Below are 27,126 nucleotides of genomic sequence, written 5' to 3' on the forward strand. Positions count from 1 at the left end.
AATACAGCTCAAATCACTCTGACTGGTGTTTTGTTGCTGTCATTCACCTTGAAGCCTTTGAGAGGCTGCAGGATGTTTATGAGCTTCCTGAACACCAGCAGCAGTTTTTTTCCTCTGGCCCATTCAGCTGCTGTTACAAAGAGTGAAAAGAAGAATGGGGTTGAGTGCAAATATCCACAAACAGTTTCAACAGGGTGATTAGACTGTTGGTATTTTGGTCCCCTCTGCCAATGTGTTGTTTACTGCTGCGTTCTCTCGGAGGTGCAGTGACAGCGCAGTGGATCTCAGTGTTTGTGGCTGCAGAAGCAGCAGATGTGGCTACGTGTTCCTGCCAGCTGTGGTAAAATAATCAGGGATGTGAGGACAAAAGGCTCAACACACAGTACATCCTGGAGGTTTAAACTGGGCCTCCGTGGTGTCTGTGTGGGGATTTAGTGAATTGATTCAGATACTGTGCTGAGCAGTGTTTATTTAATACATCTCAATACAAGTTTAGTTTATTTCAATGATCTGCTTTTGGTCACGCTGCCTACTGAGAACCTTTTTGCCTTCAAAGCAGTATCTCTCATACCTTTCACAATGTGTACCACCTCAGAAAATATCCAGTTCTCCATTCTGACAGGCGTTTAAATACAGTAGCGTCGGCCTACTCTATTCAGCTTACTCTTGGTTACCAGCACCCGTTTACTGTTGTCAACTTCATAAACACATAATCTTTACACCTTTTAAAAAACTTTTTGCTTACTCAAAGCAGGCGTCCTGTTATTGGCTGTTATGGTTTTCAGTCCACCCATAATCAGATTAAATGGTGCAGATCTATCAAGTATTACCTTGATATATTTTAAATTGCTGTGGAAATTGTGTGCTTCCTGCTGCTCAGGACTGACTGCCTGACTATTGACAGACAGTGAGAGCTGCAGCACTGCTGAGCATAGCACTGACGACATACATGTTAATATCCTGCTTAAATAACACAACACAAGAGTGGTGCAGCATTATTCTCCAAGCCTTATTCTGATTTATTTGTGCTCCACTGCTGGGCTGGATGATTCCTTGTTATGAAACGGTGCTATTGTGAGAGGAAGTCCAATCATTGCTTAAGTGTTTGCTTTCAACCTGACATCAGCGCTGCCTGGACGAGTTGATAGTCTGGAAATGCGGGTGCTGCTCAAGGCTTGTTGATTTGTGTATGCATGTTTACAGAACTCCTCATAAATTCCTAATCATCCTCTCCATGCTTTTTCTCTGCTTCACCGTGAAGCAGGTGTTGAAATTTGGACAAGCTCGGTCAATAGATGAAGATGGCAAAGATGACTAAGCCTCTTAAGTTTTGTGCCAGGGAGGAAAAACTGTTTTTTCATCAGAAGAGATGATTTTGATAATCTGAACTGGATTGAGACCAAGAAATTTTGCAGGATATTTGTTTGTGCTCTGCGGTCAAATGAAACATTCGGACGGCTGGAAACGATTCAGCATCCTAGCATTGTAAAGACAATACAGCGGGACATTATTTTCAATGCGAGCATGTTGATCACTGATATCATAAAAGCCTTGATGAGTCTTTTATTGCCTGCTCTGCTCTTACCACATCTGTTTAATCCTGAACGTTACTGCCCTTATGGGGCATTAGGATCTTTAAAAATTCCCACTTTCGGTGACCATCTGCTTTTATGAGGCCATTGTACCTTCTGGATAGCCAACTTTTCCATTCATCCTTATTACCATCCATAAAACTCAAATATTTAAGAGGTGTTATAAAAGTTCCATTGCCATTTGAGGACTTCTGATATCTATTTGGCATTAACAGCTTGCATGATGCAGTAGCTCATATGCACACAGAGCCACTTAGCTTTGCAGGGGAATTATCGATACAATATAACACAGTTTTAACGACCCTAATAATGGATTCCTGTGAATTGGAGGTGTCACTTTGGTCATTAGTGTTAAGAGAGGTGCGGCGCCATATGCCGGCACTTGTAATGTAACATGTAAAAGTGTTACAAACGTTGGAGGAATGCTGTTATTATGCAGTTTACTCTGGATGTGTAGTTTAGTTGTGGCTATCAAGGTGAGGCTGGGGCACACTTGCACCATTTCGAATGCAATTATTGACATCTGCTATTGACTTTATCACCACCTGTCAATGCATCGCTTGTGGCAATATGTTGTTGATGAGAGAACTGGTGAAAAAAATAAATAAATACATGTATTGACATAACCCCTGCAGTTTGAGGGTACTGTCTGTGCCACGCTGAGCTCCTCTTGTGCAGGGATCTTGGGGCTCTGTGCCATTTAAAGAGCGTGTTTCGTAATGTCCCCAAGCAATGTGCCTTGTAAAAAACATGAAAGAATAAAGGAACACAAAGTTAACAAAGCTTCCCTCTTAAGATGTTGTGTCATTATTAAAGAAACTGAATACATCTGAAGTCAGAAGCATTAGAGGTGTAATCAAATGATACATGTGGACACACTGATATTAAACAGTTCAACTCTATCTCCTACAAATTATGATTAAACTCATTTTCTTTGCCAAACACATTTTAGAGGAAGCATGGTGCCTGTCTGTGTTACACTGACAGCGTTCTTCCAGAAATCCCAGTTTCAAGATCAGTATACTCAAGATCAGGACTCTGCTTTGCAGTTCCATTATAAAATAACACTACAAGACACGTCATAAAACCACCAAGCCTAAACAAAACAAAAACATTAGAAGACACAGCTTGAAATCCTTGTTCTGTAGAGAAGTTGTAGGGAGGAGGATAAGGCGCTCACAGAACGATACTTTAACACTGGAGGCTGTCATGCATCTCATGTTGACAGGCTTATGCTACTGAAAGACTATTGCAGAAAAAAAATAAAGCTAGGGAAACGTTGTTGTTCTCGTTAAATGTTTAAAAACTCAGTGAAGTTTCCTGCTCAATGCAGTTGCTGTTTCCTGACCATTTTATTTCCCCAACCTCATTGCAGTGCTTCAAGATAACTAAACGTAACCATAAAACCCATCAATAATAATACGATACATTGTGCAGTAAATGTACATACATGATATGTTCAGTTAAACAAATATGTTAAATCAAAGCATTTACTTGTCATTTTGAAAGAAAGCAAATAATATTTGTGGCATTTTGTTTCCTGTCTGGTGCTAATGAGTATTTTCCCAGCTGGACTCTTTCAGCATAATTATGGAAATCTATCAGTTATATTAACCAAAACTCTTCTAGCGTTGGCGTAATTGTTTTGTTTGTGTACGATCACATTTCTCACAGTAGGAAGTAGATTGAGAAAATAGGTTTAGACGTACAATATGTAGGCTAACTTTTGTCCCCAGGAGGCTCCCCATCAAAACAAAACAAGAGACATTTGACAAGTGTTGTGTAAAGCGCCGCTGCTCGAATCGGGTTCACAGCCAGAATAAATGTCTGGAATCACATCAGATTCTGCTCTGATCCGGAGCCGTTTACCGACGGGCAGAGAGCTCAGAGATTACGTTTTAACTTTTGATTACAAAATGTAATTATCTTCACTCCTGTTTATCAACCTGACTGCAGCAGCGCCCCGTGGAGGTGACCTCATTTGTCAGGTGTTTATGCTCTGTAATGTCGACTGGAGCTGGAGGGAAAATATACTTCATATGATGAACTTCACATTACAGAGAGGAGATTGTAAAAGAAGAGAGAGTTGGTATGTTACGTCGCTTGCTAACAAGTGATGGCTAATGTACAGTCAAGAAATCTGGCTGTTCGGGGCAGATAAAAACTGTATGAGTAACACAAATAAACAAAAATAATCTTTCTACTCATAGTTAATACACCATTAAATCTGTCATCAATGATATGTAAAGTTCATGTAAAGTTTTGTCTTGTTTGCCGATTTCCCTATCCCGAAATAGTGACCTTTTGTAAACTGGATTTCTCAGGGTCTGAACATTGTTGGAAACATTTGGGATAATGTAAGTACACAATTTAACACAATTTACAGTATATAACAAAGGTCTAGTTGAAGTAAATATAAACATATTTAATATAAAATGTATTGCTGTAATTTTCACACATTTTCGTTTCCCTATCAAGTCAATGTAGATAGACATCTGTGGCCGACAGCGTCCTTATCGTATCCCATTAAGTCGTCTACTTTGTTTATGACGTTGCCGGTCTCCCCTCATTTCCTCAAAATGCTGTTTGCTTCACCAACATTAGACAGCACTTACACATTCTTCCTTTTGTGTTTCTCACTTCGTGTTTATTAATCTGTCACTGCATGAGAGCGAGTCCCGGCATCTCAGTACAGCAGCGTAAATACAGATTCCTGACACAAAATGCCCATTACGCACTGACCAACTACCAGACCGTATTAATTACCGCTGCCACCTTGCTCAAACAGCTCTGTCTGGATAATTCCATAGTGTCTTCCTGGCACAAGTCAATACAACTTCAAGGCTCAGGGCTTCCTAGTAATTGGAACAAACATAGCAGTCGTGATGTTTGGAGCTAAATCTTTTCCAGAGGCACTTTTGACTGCTGTTGTATTATCCTCTTTGTCACAGCTCTCAGTGAAGGTGCACAGTACTTGATACACATACTGGCAAACCTTGTAATCCTGATTATAATAATCCTTTATGAAAATACCTTATTACAACCTGTCCGCCAAAGTTTTGTCAGTCAATTACTTTATCTGATTCAGGGTATGCACACAAATAAAAATGACATTCCTACAGATATCTCTTGACTCGGCTTGTTCTCACTACCGACATGTCAGACAGAGCAGCCTGGTCCGCGGCCCTGCAGTTCAAAATGTGACACTGTGGGCACCCCGAGCATCACTTGTTGAAGTGCCCGTCTAGTGCAGCAGCATAAAGAGCGAGAAAGTCCAAGTTGGGGGTTGGCTGCTGTGGTTGGAAAGGAGAGGAAGCAACAACGTGATAATAAGTTACACCAAAATGGTGAAAAGAATCGTAAACGTTGGGGCTCATTTGATTCAGGGTTTTAGCACCATCTCTGCTCTTTACTTAGCACAGAATGTGACATATAAACATGCTCGTCTTTACTGCAGGGGGAATGGAAATATTGGTGTATTATTTAATTACAGGCGTACAGAGTTAATATCCTTATTGCCATAATAACTCTGGGTTGTTGTACCGAACAGATGTTTGTTTGACGCGTGGCCCTCCTGTTGATTTTACACATTAAACTGCATATGTTCCTTTGTCTTGCCTGAAGTATTTTCTGTCCTTTTGAGCTCTTAAGTGAACAGGCTGCTCTGAAGTGGCCGACTCTCCCAGATCCTCTCTGCGCTCGGCAATAAGCCAGAAGGACTTTTGTTTCCTCAGTGACAACTTGAAGGCAGGTATCGCCTCCTAGCCTACTAACCGCAGGCTTGCTTTGTTTCTCACTCAGCCAACCATGAACAGCGCGCATGGTCTACCTCCTTCATCTCCCGAGCCGCTGAACTCCTCTCTCCATAACATTTTGATGAAGGTGCTCTCAGGAAAAATACATTCTGCAGTTAGACAGCCAACTGTTTTTGTTGTTGTTTTTTGTTTTTTTTTTCACCACAGGAAATAAATCACATATCACGTTGCTCTGACATTGATTCTAGATTTTGAATGAACATAATTGGCTCTTGCCTTGCTGGTGCTTTTGTCCTCCTTTAGCAGTTTTGAAATGGCCAGCTTCACACGTTTGACAGAAAAAATGGTAAGAACTGACAGTTACTGTTCGAAAGAACACCGTCTTATTTATCACCACAGTAATTATACATGTAAACTCACAATTGAAAGACAGATGGTTTGACTGGCAATAATTAGGCACATGCTCAGCTGCAGCTCGTGATTGATTCCTAAAAGGCAGCAGAAGCATACTAATAGATCTAAATCAGGATCAGCAGTCTGTGAACTGCTAGTTAAATGATGTGGTGAATGGTCAGCAGCCATCGTTACACTGCCTCCAGAAATCACAACAGGAAGACTGAAACATGTTAGTGTTTCCTTTATATTCAGCAACTTTTAGAAAAAAAAAGAAAGAGTATGTTTGCATTAAAAACTACGCTGAATTCTGCCAAGCAGTGAATTTCAACTACAGCTTATACAAACTCAAACTGACTACACATCAACGATCGTTACCTTTAATGTGATGGACTTAATTAGTATAAGCAGCTATACTTACTATGATAATAATAGCAATGTACCATTAGATAAGGCAAAGTGAAAACTGTGTGACTATGTAAGAACGGTCTCTTGCAGTGATTAACCGAGACAATTATCACCTGAATCTGCAGCTCCCCTTGAAAACTTTACCGTTCTGGTTCAATCTCACTGCTCTCATAGAGACATCTATGTAGGCAGCACTAAACAGCAGAAAGACACAAAGTTTAACTAGGTTGAACTTTCAGGGCTCCGTGCTGTGATGACTTTCCGCATGGCCAGTATAGACAAGGCAGCCATCCAATCACTGACAACTCAAGCTTACATCAGTTTAACATGTAGGCATATCAGATGTTTTTCAATCTGTAATGTATGTCAAACTGGTAAGGCTACTTACTTCATTGGATAATGTTTTGTCTATCTGGACTTCTCTAATGGTGTTTTACAGTCAGATTTATGTCTAATTCTCAACCGTTCCTCATCACAGCCCTAGTCAGAAGGATACGGATTAGATGATGCACCTGAGAAGAAAAACATGAGAAAAGCATCTAATTCTTCACAGAAGCTGCGTCTGTGGTTGATTCATGACCACAGTTTTACAATACACTGGACTGAGGACGTCAGGAGAAGAGTCATGCTAATCAGAATAAATTACTTTGACATATCAATCCTCCTCAGTCCTGAAGTCGAGAGGTAGGGAAAAGTAGGCTTCAGATTTCTTTGTTCCAGACGTGAAGGGTTTGCACTCACAGACAAATATAGTTGAATGAGATAGGGATAAGAGCAAAGAATAAAATGATTGAAATTTTCAATCTAGGGCTGAACAGCAGTGTGAGCAGAGATGAGATGCAAACCAAGCGTCCCTTTGGGGAGAAGGATATGGATTACAAGATCCTGCTGCTGGTCCACAGACACAGGCAATCACTCAGCCGTTTGATATCCTGTTGGAGGTTGTGCTTGATGCTACTGTATGCTTTATACTCATCCTGAAGAATATGTGATGACTATGATCAACGTTTCTCTCCCCGTGACACCTTTTAAGCAGAGGACCCTTATTTTTCTGGTGTTGCAACCCCTGGGGAGCCTTTCTGTTGCATTGCCAGCCCTGCAGCAGGAAATCGTATGTGTTTCATGTTATGGATCCCAGTAGCATAATGAAACACATTGCTTTACTGAATGCAAGAGGAGCTGCCTGCATGTGTGTGTGTGTGCATGGACAGCAGTGATATTTCATATGTTTTTTAACACATTTAGCTGTGCTAAAGTCGTGCGTGTCTGTGGTTCTCAGAGAATAAAACAAGAACATGCAGTTTTTTTGTACAGATGTGTGGCCGCACACATTTTCATTGGATGGAACTGGGCACAGATGGCTCTGATGTAATCTCTTCAACCTGCTATTAATCAAAAAGGAGGAAAAATGACTGCAGTAAAGGTCACGAAGAGGTGGATTTTCTGCTATTTATTACACAGGAGGGCATCTCATGATAACTATAAACAATCTATGAGATTATCAAAGGCTACAAGTCCGACTGGGCACAGTAATCTTCTGTTGCTATTGATTTTTCTACATTTATCTTTTTGAACAAGTATACCGTTAACAATTTATAGTATAGAAGCAGACCCAACAAGGCCTATCTTCATTCCAATTCTTACTTGCACAGTCTCTATCTCAGCAGGTGTGTCCTGGGATTAAACTGAGCTGGAGGCTGAAGATCACAGCTCCAGTAAACACGGTTCAGGTGCAGTTTAGTCCCAACACATCAGCCTTGAGTCGCAGGGGCCTACTGCTGCAAGCACACAGTGCCTTCACCTTCACACTTCCATTCCAGTTGTTTAGTATGTTTATGTGCACACAGGAAGGTGAATTATTCAGAGATTCAATCTTGTTATAGAAGGAAACCTGAAACTCATTGACACACTGCAGTAACCAGGGACCTGCACTATGAAGCTGGTTCAACATACCCAGGATATGTGTCTGATATCTGGCTTCACTAACCCCGACAATCACGATTCACCATAAGCTGTCACACGAAGCTGTTTATCAACTCGATGAGTAAACCCAGGTTTTCCACATAAAAGGGGAGGCGTTTGCAGCAGTGGAATACTTCATTAAGAAGAGCAAACTATTAGACAAATAGAGGAAGAAGTTAAACACATAATCCAGGCTAGAAACACACAGTTGCAGCTGCCAAATTCAGGAAGGACAGCTGACAGCTAAAAATGACAGACTGTGTGTATGCATAAATTAATAGGCTTGTAATACCACTGACCATCATTAGGGCACGAGTAGAGGTGACTACAACTACATTTGTTTATTAGATTAAATGCTTAGATACATACTTAAAGCATGTGTATGATGGTTTTAGTCTTATCCTTTCAGCTGCAACCCAAACGGACTTGAGAACAAATAAAAGATAAATAATATAATTCAAAGCGGCACTTTCAAATCGTATAACAAGTACAAGGCTCTAGTATTTCAATCTGTTTCAGCTGTAAGATGAGATCAGCATAAAAATGAATGGGAATGGGAAAAATATAAATAAAACAGGAAAAAATTACAATGAAGAAGACATGAGGGAGCATGTCCTGTAGTGGAGCACACCTCTGATGAGCCGCACACTAATTTCCACGGGATCTTTAATGAATGATAATTCCATTTTCCTGAGAATTGATTGGACAGAAGGCAGTACTTTCACATGTGTTGATTAGGTGCAACATAAGGTACCATGAGGATCTATCCCAATAAGGAGTGAACCAGCTTCGTAGCTTCGAGCTAACCCTGAATTTACCTCGCTAACCACAGATCCTGCTGAGTAGTACATCTAAATACGCAGCTGGTCAACCCGTGGGATGTCTCCAGTTGCTTTAATATTTTTCATACATAGGTGTATGTATAGGTGTTACTTATTTAGTCATGGTAATTGTATTTATTTTATTTACTTGGCACATTGCTCATTAATCAATATAATGATAAAGTGCATAAACATTAGTCAGTGATTATGCAATCTCCTGCTAAAATGTAAAAATGGCGTTTAACATTCAGTTCAACATTCAGTGCTCACAAGTCCGACTGAATGCTAATGAGACACGTTTTACAACTTCTAATTCCCTTCTCGTTTATTTATTTATTTTTTTTTAATTTTAAAGATTTTTAACACCACCAGGAACATCAGCATGATGTAGCATTGTTGGTGTAGTGGCCACAGTAAAAGATGACAGGTCACGTGTTGCTTGGAAAAACATTTTCCCCCACACAACCCTTACAAAAGAAATGGCTGTTAAGAAAAACACTCAGCTTTTGTATTTTTTGCTATTAGACCCATTAGGTAAGTATAAAATCCAAAGCCTCAAGAGCTGTAGCTTATTATTCCTGTCAAAGAATTGTGCAAAATGGCGTGCGCTCTTGAATCAAGTCTTTTCAGTAAATAGTGTCAAGTGTGTGCAGCTGAAATTAAAAAAAGCACACTGACAAAACAAAGTACAAGAGACTCTTCAGATGCAAAAATAATCTGTTTATTCTATGGGCAAAAGGAAAAATAATCATGAAAAAGAACAATATACCCCTCACCTTCTGCTGATTGGTCATAACTCTATCTGAAAGCTTGTTTATGTATCTTGAATCTATTTAGAAAGATGAACGGATGGCCTTTTCTATTCAAACATTATTTTTTGATTTCTCACATTGTTACTTTTTGCACACAGAATAAATGCCTTCCTTTGACATATTAAATGTAAAGTAAATAAATGACATGGCAGAGCGGATGTTATACACATATTGTTTTATTTTTATATAAATCGGTCAAACACATCTGCTTTTGTAAAAAAATACAACATCTCTTTAAATTACCAAAGCACTGTTATTGTAGACAGTTTTGAAATGTTCACTTTAATATTTAATTTGACGCGTCTGCCAGAATAAAGACAGCACACACAGCAGAGACTACGAGGGCAGAGGCCGCACAAAGAGAAGAAAGAGCCTAATAAGAAGAATAGTGCCGATAACAGACTTACTGCTGATAAAAAGTAGAAGAGGACACTTAATGGCAGCTGTGTTTTTCCAAAACTTATCTCATTTACGAGCTCCAATTTGCAGGAAATTAACAACTGGAGGACCCAGACAGCCTGACTCAATTTGAATTCTGCCACCCACCTTTTCTTTTAAATAAATAAGGTGCCCGTGCTTCCTGCACTTTATTTATTCATACTTGTTTTTTTCTTTCTGACCTTGTGTTGCTTGAGAAGCATGCCCACTTTGTGTCAACTGCTACGAAATCACCTCCCGAATATTTTAGCCTTTTATTTTTGCTTCTCTTATCCAGAAAGTCCGAGTAACATTGGGCCGACTCCTCGGTGGTCTACCACACACGCACACACACACACACACACACACACACACACACACACACACACACACACACACACACACACACACACACACACTTGCACCATTGACAGCAGCAAGTCTATCAGCAATGAGTGACTTTACCTTGATCTACTAGTTTGATTAAACGATATGCTGGAGATTAAGATGTGAGAGAATTGCGCTCACTCACCGGCTGTCATGGTCAGAGTCATTACAGCTGACAGACTGCTCTGAAACTGATGAGTCCTTGAGGTGAACTGAAGCCTATTACCAGGCTATAACAACAATGAACAGCTTTAAAACAAGGATTAATGCCAAAAATCTTAAGGCACAAATCATAAATGAATAGTTGAGTACTGTGTGATGTATTCAGTGTGGTATTCAGCTATCGCACTGTAGCAGAGTGAGAGACGTTCAGGCACACGTGTAGGTGAATCATGTTTTCTCACTGATTGCACTTCAACCTGCAAATTAATTGTGTCATCACCTTTATGTGACTTTGGAATATTGAGTATTTTTTAGTAGTACTTTGCAAGAGAAGAAAGGATCACAGGCACTGGTGCTGTCACCTGCGCTCTTTTTTTAGGCAACCAATCATATATTAGATCTGTCGGATGGAGGAGAAGCTTGTTCTGGCTGTGACTGTTTATCCTGAGCTTTTCACTTATAACCTTCACAGTTCACTTATAACGTGTGAGGATGTTTGAGTTTGCTTTTCTGACACATCACCACTGGGTTTCTTATTTTTGGAAGAATGACTCAGGTCCTTTACTTAAACTACACAGACACCTGTAGTTCTCACTGGCCAGCAGGGAGATGTTTTAGCGGCTTGTTTGCCACGTTCAAAAAGCTCAATTAGCTTTTTTAGGCTAATAAATACATAACTAAACAACTCTCTTTAATGCCACAATCATCTAAACACAGGCAAAACAGCTGGCACAAACACACCTCAGGCTACATGATGTGACAGTTTCTCTTTTACTGGTGTGCTTTGTGCTAACGTTAGCTGCTAAAGGAGGCTGTTGCTTTGGCTTAGGGGCTGTGTGCTTTGTGCTACTCAGGTTAATGGCTAAACAACAGTCGGTCATTGCTGCTTCTAAAATCACTTACCAACACAAATACTCAGTTGCAAACAAAAATACTGCATTTAAACTAGTACCTAAGAAAGGGAGTGTTATCAGGAATGTAATAATACTGTAATACTTTATGATGTTATATATGTAATTATTAGATTGTTAACACTGACGTATTTTGCTTGAAGTGGAACTAATTTTAAGACATTATATACAGTTAGATAGTTCAGTCCAGTGGACCCATCTAAAGATCATCATAAGATTAATGGGAGAGGAAAGGGATATTTGTCATACAACTGTCGTCTCTGGCGTGTCAGACTTTTTTATTCAAAATGCTGTTGTGTTTTGTGTCCTATCTCATAAAGTCTCTGGATACACTGATTTCAGCGACACAAATCCATGTTCATGTTTTAGATTTTTGTCCAGTCTTTGCTTTTTTGTGAAATATGTTTACCTTTTTGGCACACAGATTTGTATTAAACCATCTGAGAAGACAAGAAGCCTCAACTAGACACTATTTTCTTTTAAATGAAAAAGTTTGAGTTCCAGGTTTAATCTTTAACAATCCAGTTTCATAAGTTTATCACATGTATTTAACGTATCTTAATGTAAAAAGTAACTAGAAATAGTTGTCAGACAAATGTAGTGGACGAAAAAAATACAATATTCCCTCCTGAAATGTAGTGAAGTGGAAGTATAAAGTAGCAAAGTAAAATACTCAAGTGAAGTACCTCAAGTTACTTTCCGTCATTGGTATGTATGCTTTAACTTGACTGATGGATATATGATGAAAATACTTACAGACCTCTCCGTCTTTGTTCACAGCTACACCCTCCGTGTGGTGGGCAATGGGATCAAGGCTCAGAGCACCAACCCTGAAGTGAAAGTGAAGGGAGCCGACCCTGTAATAAATCAGATCATCGACAAACTGAAACACATCAATCAGGTGAGCCCCTCTCATTGTCTCTACGAGTATACTGTACTGTTTCAGCTCTCACTCCACTTAAAGTCTATATTTCCATCCCTCATTCTGTCAGACATATGGTAACCGTCTCCTCAGGCCGTGTGCTAATTCTCTGTGCTTCTTTGTGTTATGAAACATTAAGTATCTCTCGTTAGCTTTTAGTTTGGTCCTCAAGGAACACAGAAAGGGCTACCTTCAATACAGACGCCTGCTCACAAAGCTGAAGCCCTTTACCATTTGCCTTTGAATAATCCTAAACACAATAATTCATTTATATCTTCTTCCATATTACCAGTAAGTACGGGATAATAGAAAACTAGTCTCAAATGCAAAATCATCTCCAGGCTATGAAAAAAAAATCAATGATTACACGTTTAGAAACCCATTTGATCTGGTTTGCGTGTCTTCATATTTACAAAATTCTTTTTCTCCTCTTTGTCAAAATCAATGTAGCTTTTCTATCAGCTTGCCTGCTTTTATGCACGTTTGTGCTGCTGTGGCTCCTTTCAGTGCCGTTTATCTCTCAGGATGATGAGATTAGGGCAGTTTACGGGAGCACTTTCTCTTCTGGAGCTTCAATAACAGCTGCTGTGGCAGCCTCTGGCTTGTTGCGCTGCAGCAGCAGCTTCACATGTCTGTTGCTTTGGTTTCCCAAGTGGCGGGCTGAAGGCCAGGTCATCTCTCTTGACCTCTAGCTGGCACCCCTCCCCAACTAATTCACACCATCTGTGTGATGTCAGAACACATAAATCTATACCATAACCATTTGAGAGCTCCTGATCCGCCTAATTGACATTCACTGTGTACACATCTTTGTGTGCTTTTGCATCTTTTTTTGCATTTTTACTTGCAGGAGGAAGTTTTATGAGCTTGAATACTCAGAAATTGTTTATCTGCTGAGCTTGATTTACTCTGACTGCTATGACGGATCATGATTTTCAGCTCAACCCAGATTATGCGATCATTTATAATCTGCTGAGAGCAAACACATCCGCCAGGTTAACTTTATTAGTTTTCATCCAATATCTTTTGCACATACTTACCTGGTTTTGTCCACATCTCCTTTTTCTGCTGAGTGTTTATTTAACAAAAGCATCAGCACTTTTAGTTTCCCACCTGTTCCTCTTGTCCCTGCATTGTCAGTCTTCTGTAGTCTTTGCTATTTAGTAACCGATCAATAATCAGTGATTCACTTATTTATCCCTGGTAGTAAGTGTTGCTCCATCAATTAAGTACGTTAAACTTTGAGATTTAACTTATTATTGTCCGCTGCAAGAAATACAGATGAACACCCATATCTAATGATGCACATTTGTACAAATTAGTTCCTTAAGCCAGCAATAACTGATTTTCCGGCCACGTGGGGGCAGCAGAAACACAACCCAGTCACCAGAATATATGCTAGCAAGTATGTTTCTCTCAAACTACAGATAAGTTAAAGCTTTGTGGTATTTTTACGTTGCAAGTTACGTTTTGGTTGAATCTTCTTATTTCTCTCTTGTAACAACGCGGTGCTTACGGTCTGGTTAGGTTGAGACACAAAAATATCCAGCGTTGTCAAGCTTATAAATGTTGAAACGTTGTGGTCCCTCATCAGAAATATCAATTAGTTTCATACTTGTCCAGGAAGGATTTTTTTCTGGCAGAAAAGCGCTGGCGATGCGCTTGGGACCACACGAGCTTACAATGCTTAGGGTGATTAAAGTGCAACACTAACCAGCAACATTCAGTGTTCAGACAATCTGCTCCCACAAATGGACTTTTCTGTCTCTGTTATGAGAGTTTCCGTTTGATAAAGCTCAGGATAGATGGTCACGGCCAGAACAAGATTCTCCTCTGACAGATCTAATATATGATTGGTTGCCTTAAAAAGAGCGCCGGTGAGGCCACCAGTGCCTGGTGAGTGAAAGTTGAGAGATCGGCTGCATGCTGCCGCAGACGTCTGCTCTTCGTTAGAATCAGTCAAAAAAAGTCGCGGGCGTTCAGAGAAAAACGCTGTGTACAAAGGCTCTTACAAATGCTGAAACGCAGACTCGACAAACATGTCATGTGAACCTTACATGCGGTGACTTGTATAAGATTGCAGGTGCAAACTTGGATGTGTCCGTTGTTTGCAGAGAGATTAACTTCCAGCATATATCCTGGTAACTGGGCTGCAAAAATACAACAATTAAACACAATACAGACATATCATCATCTTTTACATCTCTGGTTAACAATCAGCTGTTTATTTAAACATCCAGCTATCACCAAGCAACTTTATCATCAATTAGAATCACGTTTCTATCCATTTCATGAATATAAGTCCAATATGCCAGTATTGACAGCAAGCAGGTAGTGTACGGTGGGTTTTTAGAGCTTGTTTACCGAAAACAGCTGCCTGGCCCCTCTAAAAATCAGCTTGGCAGCAGAGGTCAAGTTGCAGCCAGAAAACGAAAAACAATATCACTCCTTGTGATATTTCTCCGTGGGCTCATCACAAGGAGTAAGGACCTTCACAGTTGACAGGGACATTTGATCCACTGTTAATGTAAAAATATAGATTATAGCTGCTTTAAATACAATACAAACACTGCTGATGTCCAGCAAACGGGATTTGATCTTCTAACCCTCCCAGTTTGACAGATATTTCGATCCATGGACTAATATAAGATGACAAGTAAATTTTTAAACATTTTTCCGTCACTGTTAAAGGTTTATATACATTTGTTATAATTGTAAACACAGCAGGTAGACCACAGTAATGATCATTTGACTTTACATAATGAAAAATGTTGCTGTTCAATTCAATTCAATTCAATTCAATTCAATTCAAAACAGCATCATTAAAAAAGGACAAACAGAATATCAACAACATAAAATCATACCGTGGCTTACCTTCTTAGTTTCTTGATTTCCTTTTTCCTTCTCAAAGTTACATCTATATCTAAATTCTTTCTATTCTTAAAGGTGTTCCCTTTGTTGTGAAAGAGTACATTGCGTGAACTCGTCAGTGCTGTCACAAACGGTGATGAAAAGTGACACCCGGGCACAACACGTGATTTATAGCTCGTTATCAGTTCACTCCCCCATCTGAGAGACGAATCTCTGGTGTGTGAAGAAACCAGTCGTGTCTGACATGCAGCCAGGAAACAGGAATAACACTCTGTGTGACATTTGACTCGCAGATTCACAGCCTGTACAGAAACTGATGTATTGCAATAGTAAGTTGTGTTTTTTTTCTGCCGTGTTTTGCTTCAGTATTCTGTTCAGCACCTGAACAGTTGTCCTTGTCTGGTTTTGACTTTTTGAAATCTTTGGAACAATTCAAACAAAGCAGTGCACAATTTCTGTCAAAAAGTTAAGTCTACGGTTTCTTAATTTCTCCGTCCTTGGAAGTACAACAGAAGTACTCTGCATGAATAAGACGTTGTTATGAATGCAATAAAAATCAACTGGCAACCATCGACCACACCGACTCAGTGGCTGTACCCTCGACAATCAGCAGACTGTGAAATCACTGAAATGTAAAAAGATTTACAAAATTTACTCAACAAAGGCAGGATGAATTAAAAAGACAATGCAACTTTCAACCAGACAGGTGGAGAACTCGTTTCATGCACGCAATAATGTCACTGCAGCAAATATCGTGGCACCTTTTAAGCAGCAAAACTAAAAGCTGTAGTTTTAAACTTGACAGGACAGAGGAAACAGAAACAAACAAATTACTGAAATTTGTCATCATTTGTCTTCTTTCTTTTCTTTTTCTTGAGGCTCAAACTCACAAATGAAAAAGCTTCCTATTGCACCCACGTTTGACACGTACTGTATATCAACCACAGTAAGAAAAACAAAAATCACCCAGAAACAATAACAAACAACAGATATTGCTAATTAGTCTCATAGTATATAAATAGCATACAGATTAAATTGCTGTGGTAGCCTGTTGACAGTGTTTCTGTTTATTCAACACAATGAAACGCAACACAGGAGGCTGTTTTTTGTGTATGTCTTTGAATATGCCATTTCAGCTGTTAAACAGTCTTTAATTCAGTGTGTTAGGCACGTGTGAAAATGTGTTTTTATCATGAACGAGAAGAATCTCTAAAAACTGTAATTGCTTTAAGTCTTAAAATAATTCCTCATATCACTTGAAACACTGAGAATTTAGTGTTTTCAACTTTATATATTTCCTCCAGTCATTTATGTTTGAATTGCTGTATTTAATTTAATAAGTGAATGAAAGATTTTACTTATTTAAGTCCAACAAACTCTTCTAATGATTCAAGACAAATCCAGATCACAGCTAAACTCTTTTTGTTGCCGTTCTTTCCCATTTCCTTCGCTTGTTGAGTCTGAATGAGGCCAATTTCAGATCTGGTCCGGAAGTAGTTGTTGTGAAAAGGAGAGCCCTCAAAAGTTTGATTTTGTAGTTAATATCTACTTGTGTTGGAACTCAACATTTGCCCTTCTGCGCAAGTGTTGTTTGCCAAAACCTCATAGTTTGTGCCAGCACTGCCTCCAGCCCACGCAGACAAAATAAAAATAAAAATATTGGCCCCATTCAGTAGGCTAAATGCTGAACCTTGTCTGTTTTATATGTAGTCATGATGGTAACCATCCAGATCTTGTGTTCAGTGTCTTTAGTATTAAGTATTTTATCGTTTTTTTACAAGGTTTTGTTTGTCTTTTATTGGAGTACAAAATGCAAATAATCAAAAATGTATTAATCGCAAGTACACTCAAGGCAAATTACACTCCATCCCTGCGTCAAACTGATCCTCAAGAGGAAGTGCCTTGTTGTGCTACTTGTGCTCCTCAAATCAGTTACATAATGCCCTTAATTTTTTAAATTACTTATCACAGTGTATCTTTTCTCCCAGTTGTTTCTGTGGATTAGAAAGAAACGGTATGAAAAAGCATTACAGACTCACTGAGCTCCACAAATAAGATTTTAGGAAGTGGTTTCTAGTTGTGTGCATTTCTCACCAGAGAACAACTTTTTTCAGCAGCAAAGGCAAAAGCGCGATGTTTTTATAATGCTGCAAAAAGTCTTACCAACATTTCACACCAGACGCATGTTAGGGGCATACAAAGGCTACTGAGGTGTACCAAATCGACCGTCACTGTACAGTGATGGGCTGTTATTGTCCTCTTAACCAGCTGTTTGACAGTTGCCTACAATAGCTATAAATGCCTATCTTGCATCTGGAAAGGCCATTTTAGATAATTTTACAGATTGGTGTTTATGTGGAGATTTACTTCACTGAGCCTGTCGGAGGGAAAAAACAGACCAAGGCCAAGCTCAGACAGACTTTAGTCCTGTGTGAAAAAAATGCAGCATGGTTGCCAACACAACGGGCTCTGCCGTTACAAAGCAGGGTCATCCAGCAAAAAGTTGAACACAGGCTCATGTGCTTTAAGGTACACAGGGCCATTTAACAAGGTGTTGCATTGGCCAATCACTGTTTGGCTTGCGACCATAACAACAAAAGAAAAACATGTTGTTGCAGTGATTACGACCCGGAGCTGTAACAGTTTGTTCCCACCGAAAGCAAAGCACATTTTTTGACACGTTTAAATTACATAAAAAGTCAATGCAAAAATGTGAATAGATGCATATTCATGTCTAATAAAGTCGGGCGGTGTGAATGATGCAAATACGAAGCATTTGTATCGTTCACATGTCCGAAATGTGAGTCGGGCAGCTCTGTAGGAGTAAACACCTGGAGCCACCCTGGATTCTAAGCTGCCGGGTCAATCTGATACTCAAAATGGACTTCAGGGATCATAATTAATTATTTCACCGTAGATTGTTGAATATATTTAAAAATGTGCAGCGGTTGGTTTTCTCTGAGCCTATGTGGATTGATACGTGATAAAATGGAGCTGTTTTTGTAGTTGTATTTGCCTGAAACAATTTAGAAACAGCGATTAGCTTCGTCGTGGAAGGCAGTGACAGGCAATCTATGTTTATATGATGACCTGTTATATAGACTGTTATGTACGGACAATATTTTCGCTCAATGCAGGCTGCCTCACATGAAGAAACTCTGCTGTCATGACCATAACACTCGTTAACACAATTGAGCTCAGGCTTTCTGAAGCAAGAAATGTTTTAAAAAGATGTAATTAATCAATATGTCATGTAAAATGCTTCCTATAGAGTCTGTTGTATAGAGTATATTGTATATTGAAAAACAAACTGCCTGTACATCAACAATAGTGGTAGGTGAAATCTCACAAGCGACGTTGTGGCTAAGAATTGCAGATCCTCAGATTATACATCTGGTACTATTCATTTAACAGCTTGTGTGTTCACAGTCCTTGAGTCTAGTTTGCATTACCATCTCATTGGGACTTGATTTGCAAATGGTTCCGATTTGCAAATAGTTCTGATTGGCATCTCATTAGCCGGTGAAGTGCGGCACAAGTGTCATCCTGTGTGTATGACCTGAATTGTCAACATCCATTTTTTTCCCAGCCCTCACATTTGATTCCTCTGCTGTTGTCAAGATGTAAATCACACATGTTGTGACGCTCACGGCAGGTTGAACAGAATAAATACACAGCAGGGAGTCCCAGGAAGTGGTAATCATGTAATTCACTGACGATGTGGCTGGTGAAGATGGAAATTAGGGCTTGAGGAGGATATGTGGGACACGTTCAGATTTAATATACAGCCAGCGTTAAATGATGATTTAAATGTGCGAGGACTGGAACAGGTTTTTAACCAGCAGAATGAGGACATTCGGAAAAAGTGAGGACATTTTGGCCAGCACTTGCAACTTCAAAAGGCTGTTTGAGGGTTATGACTTGGTTTTAAAGGAGACATTTTTTTCCTTTCTTTTGGTGTGTTTTATATGTTCTTGTGCATGTAAGTTTAAAAGTCTAAAGCCCATGCCAAGGGGAGCTCCACTTTCCTACCGAAACACTGGTCCCGTGTGAGCTCCTGCTCAAGTACCTTGACTTACTACTACATTACTATGTCACCATGCCATACATTTGCATGATTTATGCCTATATTCACAGTAGAAGTGAACGTAACTGGAAGCTGAAAACACAACAGAGCCGACCGGAGATACGCTGAATGGTGCTGGCTCAGGTGTTTGTGAGCTGACCAATCAGAGGAGACTGGGTATTCAGGAGGGGGGCCTTAAAGAGACAGGAGCTAAAACAGAGCGTCTAGTGCTGCTACACGGACAGTATGAGAAAACTGTTGCACTTTTTGAGGCATTAAAGCATGTAAATCTATTCTAGTAGTATCCCGAAATAAAATCATGAACCTGAAAATGAGCATAATATATCTCCTTTAAGGGTTGGGTGAGAATAAGATTTAGATTTGGGTTAGGAATTTAGTTGTGATGGTTAGTGTTAAGGTTTGCAAGCATGTGAGGACACCTAAAGGTGTGTGTATGTGTGTGAGTGTGTGGGGGGGTTTAATAGCAGCTCAGTTTATGACCGGCAAACACATCAATTACATATACCAGTGCACACACTCATTTCATTGTACACATGAGTGCCTGTGTGCACATCTGGGTGTGCACGACACATATATTACTTCTATAAATCACAATAGAATTGGTGCACCTCATTAATATGATGAAACATACCTTAAAGTACATGTGCATGTGTGCATGAATGGCAAGCTGCCTGTTTGAGTAGCTGGAGAGAAAGAGAGATGGTCACAGAAATATAGATGGAGGCAAAAGGTGAAATTCTATTACTTTTAAAGACGCCACTGTTGGAGCATTTTTATGATGATAAGAATGATGTGTCCATGCAAATGTTGATTTTCATGTTTTTCATCTACATATCAGAAATATTCTTTACCATTTCCATTTATTCCCCCCTGACCTTGACTAACTTAAGTGCAGAAAGCGCTCCCAGTTTCCCTAGAATCAAATGGAAATGTATCATTACTATTCCACAGCCGAGACTGCAGGAAAACACCAAACAGCAATACAGCTATTGACAAATTCATCATGCAATCTGAGCGTACAAACTCTGGATTTCATCATCTTGCTCATCAGCAGCTCTTTCCTATGAATTATTTGTTGGCTCCTCTCCTCCTTGCCTGTCCTCTCCTCTTGATGTGGTAAAACCCATCAAGAATCTATAAGTACGCCCTGTCCCTGTGTCTCTCAATCAAAATCAGGAGCAAGCAGCTTCTCACCCAGTCTGCCGGCTGAATTATTTACCAGTCATTGATGTGGTGGTTGACCAGCAGTTTTGCTTGTGAATTATTCATACCCTCTCTCCTCTTAGTCCAAAGGATTAACACTGAGAATATATTCACATTTTATTTGTTCGGCTCCTAAATGTGCATACCACATCACAGAGTGTAAGTGTTATATAAGTCCGGTTAAGGATCTCGTTATGACCATCATCCTGTGAAGTATTTATCACACCGCATCCACTAAGTGTGATTTATAAATTCAGTTTGTTTGATTAATTTATGTTGCCATTCACCAAGGAATCTTTAAAACCAGATACGTCAGGACTGTGCAAGCAAGTCTAAATAATTCATCAGAGACAAACACCAAAACTTGCTGCATAATAATCTGTTTTTAACCCACACTCATTATACCCATGAGGTACAGTAAGTGCAGTAAACGGGGACGTTCAAAGACAAATCCGGCCAAGCTGCTTACCTGTAGATAACAACTTTATCTTAAATGATTGCACATGTTTATCCATGATTAAAATTCAGTCTGAGCAACGGCAGCATAAGCCTGTTTGTGTAACTGGTTATACGTTTTTTTTTACTCAAGTTGGTGAAAATCGCTCACATTTATTGACTGTTATTGGTTGTATCTGAGTGTGTTTTCTTGAATGTATATGTGATATGTGAAAAAAAAAGGCAGGAAGGCCATCTGTATGTACAGTATGTTGTGTTATTATTAAGAAAGTAATCGAAAGGTGTTTTTTCTTCTTCCTGCTTCTCTTTCGGTCATGAAATGTTTAAGGGATGATTCCTGACGAGTTCAGAATTCAGAATTAATGACTAATTCCTGATTGTTATTCGAAGTGCATTGTCTGGCTTTTTCACAAGCAACAACCCTGTTTCTCTGGCAACACCTGAGAGTTAATAGCTGACTTCTATAATAGAATAGATAGACTAGTAGCTGGAGCAATCACTACAATCCCATAAGGTTCTTATGCAATGTAAACGTTATTATTATAAAATAACGTTATTATTATGACGCAAGATAAACTGGTCCGCTCAGCTGTTAGCCAGAAAGCTTATGATATGATAGCAAGAATCAAAGTAACATTGAGTACGGTTGTCAAACGCTAGATATAACTCCACAGCATGTTTAACAACCCGACTAGCGAGCCTGCCAGCCATGTCACTGTCCCCCTAATAATTAATTTAAAACAGAAAGTGTCATTGGAACTACTTGACTGTGTCTGTGTAAGACAAGTTAATTCACGCCCAGCCGTTAATCAGAATCGAGGACTCACCCAGACCATGGATTGTGCACCAATAGTAGCCCAGTGGCCAGGATAAAATGTTGGTAGTTCCTGCTTAGTAGTAGTTTCCTGCCTAAATCCTTAACAACTGGACCTGAATATATGATTTCATTTAAAGACAAGCTGAGCAATTTTCTTTAACAGCTGGGTACTGAACTTTCTAGCAAATGTTACTGAAACAGGAATAAATGGTGCATATACCGGGGACTATTTTCAACAGTGAACGAATAAACATTCGGTTCTTAAAGCAGCAGGACAGTGCGTAAATGAGATAAAATGAAAGAAGACGTCACTCTGCGCAAAGCTGTTGCTCATTTATGTATTTTTAATAGTTTTTGAACAACAACAAAGGTCTGTTGCATAGAGAGCTGAGCTGTACCAGGCCTTACATGCTAATAGGATCACATCATTGTTTGGATTTGACCAAGAAAAATATAGAATATCGCCAGCGTTATCCATGACTTATGTTGAGCCACAGGCCAGAGGGTTAATTTGAACGGTAGTATTATTCCAGAATCCACATTATACTTTAATTTCTACTCGGACCTCTCACTCACTGACCTGCTGCCTCTTTGCTGCTGCTGGATAAACACCCTGTCAGTGCTGCTGCTTCAGTGAGGGAGATTGAAAATGACAGTGTGTGTCTTGGGAGCCGACTCACATCCTGACACTTTTCTCCTCTGACTGGCAAATATGATCATTGTAAGATCTCTCCTCCACTCTCTATTTACATATAGAGGAACGTGCTCCAAGAGAATACTAATGAGCTTTAAAGATCCACACAGCTTGACTCATCTCTTGGATCTCTGAAGGTGTGATTCACTCCATCACATGTCACCCTGCGCCCCTTTAGAGAATGTCAACATTCACAGTAGTGTACTGTCGTTATTTTACAGTAATACATATTAATCACAGTAATATATTGTTTTTCTATAGTAACGTGGACACAATGTTAGAATTTTGATGTAAAATGACATTATGACTCTGCAGTAATATTACAGTAATGTACTGTGTTTTAAAGTTAATCCAACCATATTGTTTGTTAGCATGTTAGCATGTTAGCCTGTCAGCATGTTAGCCTTTTGTTAAACACCAATATTTCATTGCTTTCATTGTGTATGGTGCTGTACCCTAATTACATTATTTCCTTGTGATGTACATTTGCTTCAGAATGCTGCTTGAATTCAGATTCACAGCAGCTTACTGTAATATTGCAAATGATTACCCATCATGCATTGCAAAAGCATAATTACCGTTAGTTTACTGTCAGAATTTACTTTGAAAACCTGGTGTTTGTAAACAGTGTACCTTTATCTGTGATGGGAAATGTAGACTGACAGGAGAGATATTGCGTTTATGCCCTTAAGATGCACAACAACATGGCCATCACCTTGTTCCATTACTATAAAAGCAGCTAAAGTACAAACCTTAATGGCTTGAGGTCATAAATTGACAGCTGAGTGAAAATTTTGAGCATTAGATGAAAGTGAAATGAGATTTTCTACTCATCTTCTGTCCGGTGTTGTTAGAAAAGCTGGAAGAAATGAATGATTCAATGTTTTTAATGGCTCTATATAGAGGTCAGACAAATATATTTACAGCGAAATACACATCATATGTGTTGAATTACTTTTATTGTTAGTTTCACCTGCCTCAGTTTAACTCCAGAGGTGGATGCTGTTGTCATCCGTGTTAAAAAATAAACACCATATCTGAACTGTGGCACTCTCAACCTCGAACAAAAACTAAAAAATGCAATAGATAGTATAATTAAGTGATAGCTCAAAACAAAAACCCACAATAAACACATCGTAGACACAGTGTGAGTGTCTGTATCAGTGCATATTTATGTGTGTGAGTACTATTCATTATTCTGACTACCTGTGGGAAGAAACTGTCTCTGAAACGGGTGGTGCGTGATTTAATGCTCTGGCAGCGTTGTTCCAGATGGCAGGAGTGAGAATAGTGTGTGGGCTGGATGACTGGTGTCCTTGATGATGCTCTGGGCTTTCCTTATGCAGCGGGTAATGAAGATATCATAGAGTCGTAGGAGGTCTGTGCCAGTAAATTTCTGATGCTAGCTTTACAGTGTTTTGCTGCAGTTTCCACTCCTGTACAGTCAACACTGCCAAATCATAAGCTGGAATGTAGCCTGTCAGAATAGTATACTCACTATGGTGCAGTGATGAAAGTTAAGCCAAGTCTGCTCCCATGGCAAATATTTTTAGACACCTCACAAACTACAGTGTTTGCTGTAAGTTCCTGAAGAAGCAGCTGGTATGAAAAGTTTGTGATGTGTACAGTGGTGAGTTTAGAAATTTAGAAAATATATCAGGTAGCCAGGGTTATTTTGGAGGTCACCAAAGACAAGGAAGCATGTACACACAACAAATGAGTCCAAATCAACAAGAAATACAACTCAAAAATAGCAATGGGTCTACATCTACACTAGCAGCTCTGTGATGCTGCACTTGGGCAAAGAAGTGCTTTGAGATAAATGGTCATGTTAGCATGCTAACATGCTCACAATGACAGTGTTATCATGCTTATCCTCAGGAAAGTGTGCTAAATTTAATGACAATCCATTGGGTACTTGTCGATATTTAAGTCTGTAGCAAAATGGTAACGTGACCCATGTTGTTGTCCCTGGAGCTGTGCTGCCAGCTTTGCTAAAACAATAGATACAAAATAAAAACTTTTCTCTAAACTATTGTTACCAAAAATGACCTCAGTAATATTCATTAAGGGACTGTTGTCAAAAGAAACAGAGAAACTGTTGCTTTCTTGTGTTGAATGAACTGAACTCTTATTCTGCTTTGTTGTTCATTAGTGAAGTGATAGTGAAACACACTGTGCGTGTCTTTTTTATTGCCCCCCCCCACAGTTTGGGCCTTGAGTCTGAGCTGCATGGTCACTGTTTCTAACCATGAAAATCTATTCCGTGCTAGTATTGTTTGCTGTTCAACTGCTTTCCTAATTTCCACTCCTCCATTTGGTTCCTCTCCCGCCTCTCTTGTTTATCCTCATTATTATTAACGGCAAACAGCGGAGACTCAGCAGTTTTTCTCCTGAGTGCGTTTCCTGCTGCTGATCAATCAGTAACTCAGCCGATGAAATGTTTTCTGACTGCATAGCGGTTGCCATGGTTACCATTTTAGTATTTGCCGGTGCATTTGCTTAGTATATTACTTTTTTTCAAAATCAAGAGGGGGATCAGCTGTAGGGTCATTTAAATGTGCTTTTGTAACATAGTTATACATGAAAGCCGCTTCTGAAACGCTGCACGCCTGCGGTGGAACAACAACAACAGACAAAACACATGAGAACAAACGGTTTGTGCAGAATGAGGAGCAGCACAGAGTCCTTCAAATCCTTCTTGTAGAGATGACTTTCTTCTTCTCAGTAATATTGTCACCACCGTTACTTCTGCCTTTCATCAATGACCGGATCCTATTGGATACTTGTTGTAGAGGTCATTGTGTTTGGAGGTTAATGCTGGGAACCTCTGGGCACAAAACCTGGCGGTAAATCATTGTAGAGCTGAACATGCATTGTGCACCACTGTGGCTTGTGTAGCTGTGTAACACTGTGTCCACTCCAGCATGGGAATTCAACCAATCACTAATCGCCAGAATAAATGTTGACAATTTACGTTTTGTCAAACGATGGATATGTTGCAACTTCACATTTATTTTCGTTACAACTTTACACTTCTTTTGGTTCAGGTTTAAATTTTATGTTTCCTGCAACGCTGTGCTTATGGTCTGGTTAGGTTTAGGCTCAAAAACCACTTGAGGGTTACGAAATAATCATGTTTCCGCTTAAAATACTTTCTTTGGTTGCCACAAATATAGCCCAGTCGCCTGGCTGTAATGTAAGAAGTTGAAATTTCTGCAAACCAGAGATACATCCAAGGTTGACATTTGTACCAAACGTGGCATATCAGGTTCACATTATATGCTTTTTAGCTGACTTTCACATCGGGAGGTGAAGAGGATGTTGGTCGCATTATTACAAGCCACAAGGCTGTAAAGCGGGCGACCACAGTTCGACCCATGTGGACCAATCAAGGTCACAGTAAAGAAAGACATTACTCAAAATACTATCACACCTGGACCAATAGCGAGCTGCTACAGCAACTGAAGGAAATGGGAATTTAATTTCTGTTCCTCTTCAAAGTCCAGACTGATTACATCCAATTAGACGTGTTTCATTAAAATGAAACAGATTGACAAAGTGTGAGAATTAGCATTAACAAAAAAACAGCAGCTAAAGCAAATTAACACAGCAAATGGCAACTAACATAAATCTTCTAATACAACAGCCTGAATTAGATAGAAAAGCTTGGCTCAGTTCAGGTTGATAGGACAATGTAGCTTTAGGTGTAACTGAATAGAGACCTTGTAAAATAATCTCAAAACAACTTGTGTTCTTTGTTGCCTTTTATATTCCTTCATGTATCAAACATACATCCATGAAATCCTGACCTCAGACCTATTGTACTGAGAGGATTTGCAGAAATGCTGCAGTTTGTTGTTCTCTCCTGTTGTGTTGGCTTTTTGCTGAATTGGTGCGGCAATTTTGACCACTGAACAAAGTTAAGGAGCTCTTTTCCGAAAATGTATTCTTAATGCGCAGCAGTGCAGTTTATAAGCACAGTTCTGTTTGTGAAAGGGGCGATTGGTATTATTTGGTCGTCACTAACTCACCACACTGCAATAACAGCTGGAGGCTTGCCCAAGGGTGCCTGGCCGGAGCAGTTTCTCATCTGGAGATGCATTGAACGAATCCGAGCACCTGTCTTACAGCCAGTATTGGACAAAGCCTCGTGTCATTCTCAGGAGTGTGACTATTAAAACAGTGAGGCTATTCAGGCATGCTTCATTGTGTGTAAGAGCGGTACTGCTGTTCAATCAAGTTCAATTGCTGAGCAGTTACTCCCTGGTATTGAACAGCCTGCTGATTGGTAGACTTGGTGAAAGATGATCAATGTTTCCTCAGATATGGAACTGGAAATATCGGACTTGATTGATGAATTACTACTGTTTGATGCAAATCAGTTCATCTGACTGCACAAACCAGAAGCAAAGGCTATGTTTTAAAACTTGTTGGTTTTTTGCTCTGAAAGCAA

At 39.6% G+C, this 27,126-nt stretch overlaps 1 protein-coding gene across 2 annotated transcripts in view; it reads left to right on the plus strand.

Annotated features, from left to right (window-relative positions):
- gpc5a (glypican 5a) overlaps positions 1 to 27,126 on the plus strand; it is a 151,480-nt gene that overhangs the window by 53,865 nt on the left and 70,489 nt on the right. For both annotated transcript variants that reach the window (XM_084362535.1, XM_084362536.1), the window contains one exon: positions 12,401 to 12,521. In XM_084362535.1, the coding sequence (XP_084218661.1) occupies positions 12,401 to 12,521 (121 nt within the window). The remainder of the gene's footprint in view (positions 1 to 12,400; positions 12,522 to 27,126) is intronic.

The sequence above is a fragment of the Pagrus pagrus genome (genome assembly GCF_965226575.1).
Source record: "Pagrus pagrus genome assembly, chromosome: 1".
In the NCBI taxonomy this organism is placed as follows: domain Eukaryota; kingdom Metazoa; phylum Chordata; class Actinopteri; order Spariformes; family Sparidae; genus Pagrus; species Pagrus pagrus.